Below are 4,397 nucleotides of genomic sequence, written 5' to 3'. Positions count from 1 at the left end.
CTTCAAATATTGTTCATGAACAATTTGACAACCAATTTCTACAATTTCGGGCTTTAATTGTAGCAATTTAGCAAAGAGGAGAGAGAAAATGGGTAGAGTAGAGATATGGTTGTTAGTGATGTGTGGTTTGGCTTGAAGAAGATGCTAAGAAAAGATGAGAGAGAAAATGGGTGGAGTTGATATATGGTTGTTGGTGATGTGTGATTTGACTTGGAGAAGAAGATAAGAAAAAAAAGGAGAGAGAAGAATAGTAGTATTTTTATAAAAAAATAAAAAATAAAAATTGTTGCTGGCCACAGTGTGGCCAGCCACATACAAAAATTTGTGAAGCGACTGATATTAGAGTAGACACAGCAAATAACCACTTGGGGTGGTTATTAGGAGAGAGATTGTGAGAAAATAATAAAATAATGAGGAGAGAGAAAATTTTGGTGGAAAATATTAATAACCTGGTTATTTCAATAACCGGTTATCATAGCTTGGTCATGCAATTTTTTTTTTGCTTTTTGGTTGACATGGATGGCTAAGATTTTGACACGTAATACAAATATCAATGGTTGAGATTTGCTCTGAATTTATAACCGTTGTAATTTTTGTAACGGCCATAATTTTTAAAATACAATTCTGAAAAAAAAAAAAATACACCAACGGCTCTATTTTATTTTTCTCTATAAAATGAGCCCAATATTGAAGTATTTTGAAACAACTTTTTTTAAGTGAAAATTACTCTTCTTATTGGCAAATTGTGTTAAGATGAACATTCCAAAATCTAACAGAAAAAAAAAATCCACAAAATCTCATAACTCATCACAGCCCCAAAATAATCCAAATCCTCAACCTTACTATTCTAATCTTCCAATTGATCTCAACTCAGATTTAGATACAAATTTTCAAAATTTTCCGAATTACGGTTCACAAAATCTCAATTTCTCAAATCCAAGTACTTTCACTCCGTTTCCTTTTCAACCACCACAAAATCCTAATTATTCAAATTCTCCAAATGTTATCCCATCTTTTGAAAATATTCAAATCTCTCAAATTGATTCAACATTTCCCATGTCTCAACATTTTTCTATGTCACAAGGTGATGGTGCATTTTCGAGTTTCGATTGTTCATACACATCGAATGCATCAGATGACGAAAATGAACCAGAAGTTGAAGAAGGCGAAGGTAATGAAAGAGGTAATGAAGGAGGCAATCAAGATGGAAGGAAAATTTTTTGGTCAAAAGCTGAAGAAGTGGTTCTTGTGAAGGCTTGGCTTGAGGTTAGTCAAAATAAAAAAACTAACACTAACCAAAAGGGGGATGTTTTTTGGAGGAAAATTGAAGAAATGTATAATAATGTTAGACTATACAAACAAAGGTGTTTCGAAGAAGGTACTGATCGGGTAACACGAGAAGATTTGTTGAAAATGAGGGGTACGGAGCAACTTAGAAACCGTTGGAGAAGGATTAATGCTTCATGTTCTAAATTTTGTGGCTCACATGCTCATGCTGAATCAAAAAAGGGAAGTGGTATGAATGATGAAGATGTTATGAAATTAGCATATAGTATATATGCTAACGACAAAACAAAGTCTTCATTATGCTCTAAAACCTTTCAAGACAAGCATGTTTGGGACATCTTAAAACAACATGAAGCATGGAAACCAAGTGAAGATGTTGTTAAAAAATGCAAGGAAAAGACATCCACTCAAGGAAGTGACTCAAAGAGATCTCGTATCAATGAAGCTGGAAACTACTCCTCTTCATCAAACCCAGAAACACCAACCAGTGGTGATATTGGGTATTCAGGCTTTCCTTCTAGCAACGAATCTAGTAAAAATAAAGGAAAGAGCAAGGTGCCAAACATGCCAAGTGGAGCATGGCAACAATGGTTGGACACTGCCCAGAACATGAACCTTCTAAGGCAATCAGAAAATGAAGTTGAACTTACAAGGTTGCAACTAGAAAGGGAGAAAGAAGCAAGGAAGCAAAGAAAAATTAATATGGAGTTATTTAAACACCTCGATTCAAAGCCAAACTTATCTTCGGAAGATCAAGAATTAAGGAGCACTTTGTTGAAGAAGTTGTTCCCCTCAGACTAATGTATTAGTGTATGGTTGATTATTGTCGTAATGTTGGTTGATTTCAAATAATTCCTTTTTTATTGTTCTTTTTTATGTACTTAAGGTCTGATTTGTAGTTTGAATACTTATGGAGTTATTAAGTTAAATTACATGTCTCTTCTTATAATCGTATTATAAGCTTAATAATATTATTCAATACATTAAAGTTTTTATATAATAACATATAATTATTATTGATCTGACTAAACCTATTGATTCACTTTGATATATCACTGCAAAAGATGTACATTGATTTACATTACACTGTAAAGTATTTGATGTACCCAACACTGAAAAGCAAATATTAAATACTAGACATTGATGTACTTAACACTGAAAAGGTAATAGTGAATTTTGTTCACTGATGTACTTAACACTGAAAAGGAAATAGTAGCATGCATCACTTGCTTTGACGTACATAACAATGTTAAGGTGATAGTGACAATGCAAAGGCATGCATCTCCATTACTTTTAAAAATTATTAACTACTTTATGAATCATTGCATGCATGCAAGACTTCAAATTTACCATATAAGACAAAAAAATTACTACATATCATACACACTTGTTCTATAAGATGGATACATCAGAGTGGGATTCCCTTGAACAACCATCCATTTCCCCCTATTATACTTCTACCTTCCATTCTCATATCAAATTTGGTTTTAAAACATGTCATCTGACGATAGCTCCAACTCTTCTAATTCCTCTTCCAATTCAGAAAATAGCCAAACCCAACGATATGAAAGACGAAGGCAAGCCAATCGCCAGTTCGATCGAATGATGGATGAAGTTTTTATGTCCAATCCAGTTGAAGTATATCAAATGTTTAATCAAGTGCCAAGGCCACCAAGGGTTCCCGTTCCAAGGGATCGTGAGGATGGACACAGTCGTTTATGGAATGACTACTTTACCGACCATCCTGTGTTCCCTCCACAATTATTCCGTCGGAGATTTCGCATGAACAAACATATATTTCAACGAATTAAGCAAACTTTAGAAGAACGTCATCCCTTCTTCCAGCAAAGACAAGATGCTACAGGAAGATTTGGTGCCTCTGCATTACAAAAATGCACCGCGGCTATGAGACTAATAGCTTATGGCACCTCCGCTGATTCTGTGGATGACTACATTCGGATTAGTGCATCTCTTGCAAGAGATTCACTTCAGCATTTTGTGGAAGGAATAGTCTCTTACTTTAGTGATGAATACCTTCGAAAGCCCAATGAAGAAGATCTAGTAAGACTACTAAGGATTGGTGAACGTCGTGGATTTCCTGGCATGTTAGGTTCTATTGATTGTATGCATTGGAGGTGGAAAAACTGTCCACTTCGATTAAAAGGTATGTTTTCTGGAAGACCAGGTAAACCCACATTAATCTTGGAAGCTGTGGCATCATATGATCTTTGGATCTGGCATGCCTTTTTTGGGACACCAGGTAGTCGTAATGATATTAATGTTCTTGATAGATCCCCATTGTTTAATGATGTTTTTGAAGGTTGTGCACCCTCTATTAACTATGTTGTGAATGGTCGCACATACAATATGGGATATTATCTCACTGATGGTATATATCCTAAATGGGCGGCATTCATTCCTACAATATCACTACCACAAAATGAAAAAGAAGGTCTATTTGCCAAAGTACAAGAAGCTAAACGAAAGGACGTTGAGCGTGCTTTTGGAGTATTACAAGCTCGTTTTGCAATAATACGGAATCCAGCGCTAGCTCGTGACGCATCAATGTTAGGAAAAATAATGATAGCGTGTATTATTATGCACAATATGATTGTTGAGGATGAAAGAGATACATATAAAACGTATTACGATCCAAATGAATATGATCAAGCTACAAATGCGTCTTCAAGTAATGAAAATAATGAAGAGCCTTTTCAGTTCCAAAATAGCAACAACCGAATTGCAAGTTTGGAAACTTACATGTCTAATAGAGCACGTGTTCGTGATGAAGCTATGCATAAAGCATTGAAGAAAGACTTAGTTGAACATATGTGGCTCAAATTCGGTGTTCAAAGTAGGGACAATAATATGCATTAATAGATGTGTAATCGCAATATTATATCATTGTGTTTGTACTTGTTCGCGGTTCGTTATTATCTTTCAAAGACTTTTGTCATTTGATAGAATATATATGTATGATTTTTATTATTGTGGAATGTAGTAGGGTTACAATTATTGTTTGTGTCTTAATTAACGACTAATTACATACTAATTAATATCAAAATTGCATTATTTTTAAATTTTTGAGATTTTATCTAATTAATGTATGC

The 4,397-nt window shown here is 34.4% G+C and overlaps 2 protein-coding genes across 2 annotated transcripts; both read left to right on the top strand.

The window, feature by feature from the left end:
- The first annotated feature begins 1,056 nt into the window (after positions 1–1,056).
- Positions 1,057–2,088, top strand: LOC110696749 (glutathione S-transferase T2-like). Its single transcript, XM_021874100.1, has one exon. The coding sequence runs from the start codon at positions 1,057–1,059 to the stop codon at positions 2,086–2,088; it is 1,032 nt and encodes a 343-aa protein (XP_021729792.1).
- Positions 2,089–2,781: 693 nt separating this feature from the next.
- Positions 2,782–4,164, top strand: LOC110696748. The gene has a single exon (XM_021874099.1). The coding sequence runs from the start codon at positions 2,782–2,784 to the stop codon at positions 4,162–4,164; it is 1,383 nt and encodes a 460-aa protein (XP_021729791.1).
- Positions 4,165–4,397: the final 233 nt, after the last annotated feature.

Source organism: Chenopodium quinoa, unplaced genomic scaffold (assembly GCF_001683475.1).
Source record: "Chenopodium quinoa cultivar QQ74 unplaced genomic scaffold, ASM168347v1, whole genome shotgun sequence".
NCBI classification, from domain to species: domain Eukaryota; kingdom Viridiplantae; phylum Streptophyta; class Magnoliopsida; order Caryophyllales; family Amaranthaceae; genus Chenopodium; species Chenopodium quinoa.
Note: the sequence above shows the minus strand (reverse complement) of the source record. Positions and strands in the feature narration are given on the sequence as shown.

What these genes read in the sequence shown, in the direction of transcription:
- LOC110696749 (XM_021874100.1), top strand. Translation starts at nt 1,057, where the DNA reads ATGTCTCAACATTTTTCTATGTCACAAGGTGATGGTGCATTTTCGAGT.
- LOC110696748 (XM_021874099.1), top strand. Translation starts at nt 2,782, where the DNA reads ATGTCATCTGACGATAGCTCCAACTCTTCTAATTCCTCTTCCAATTCA.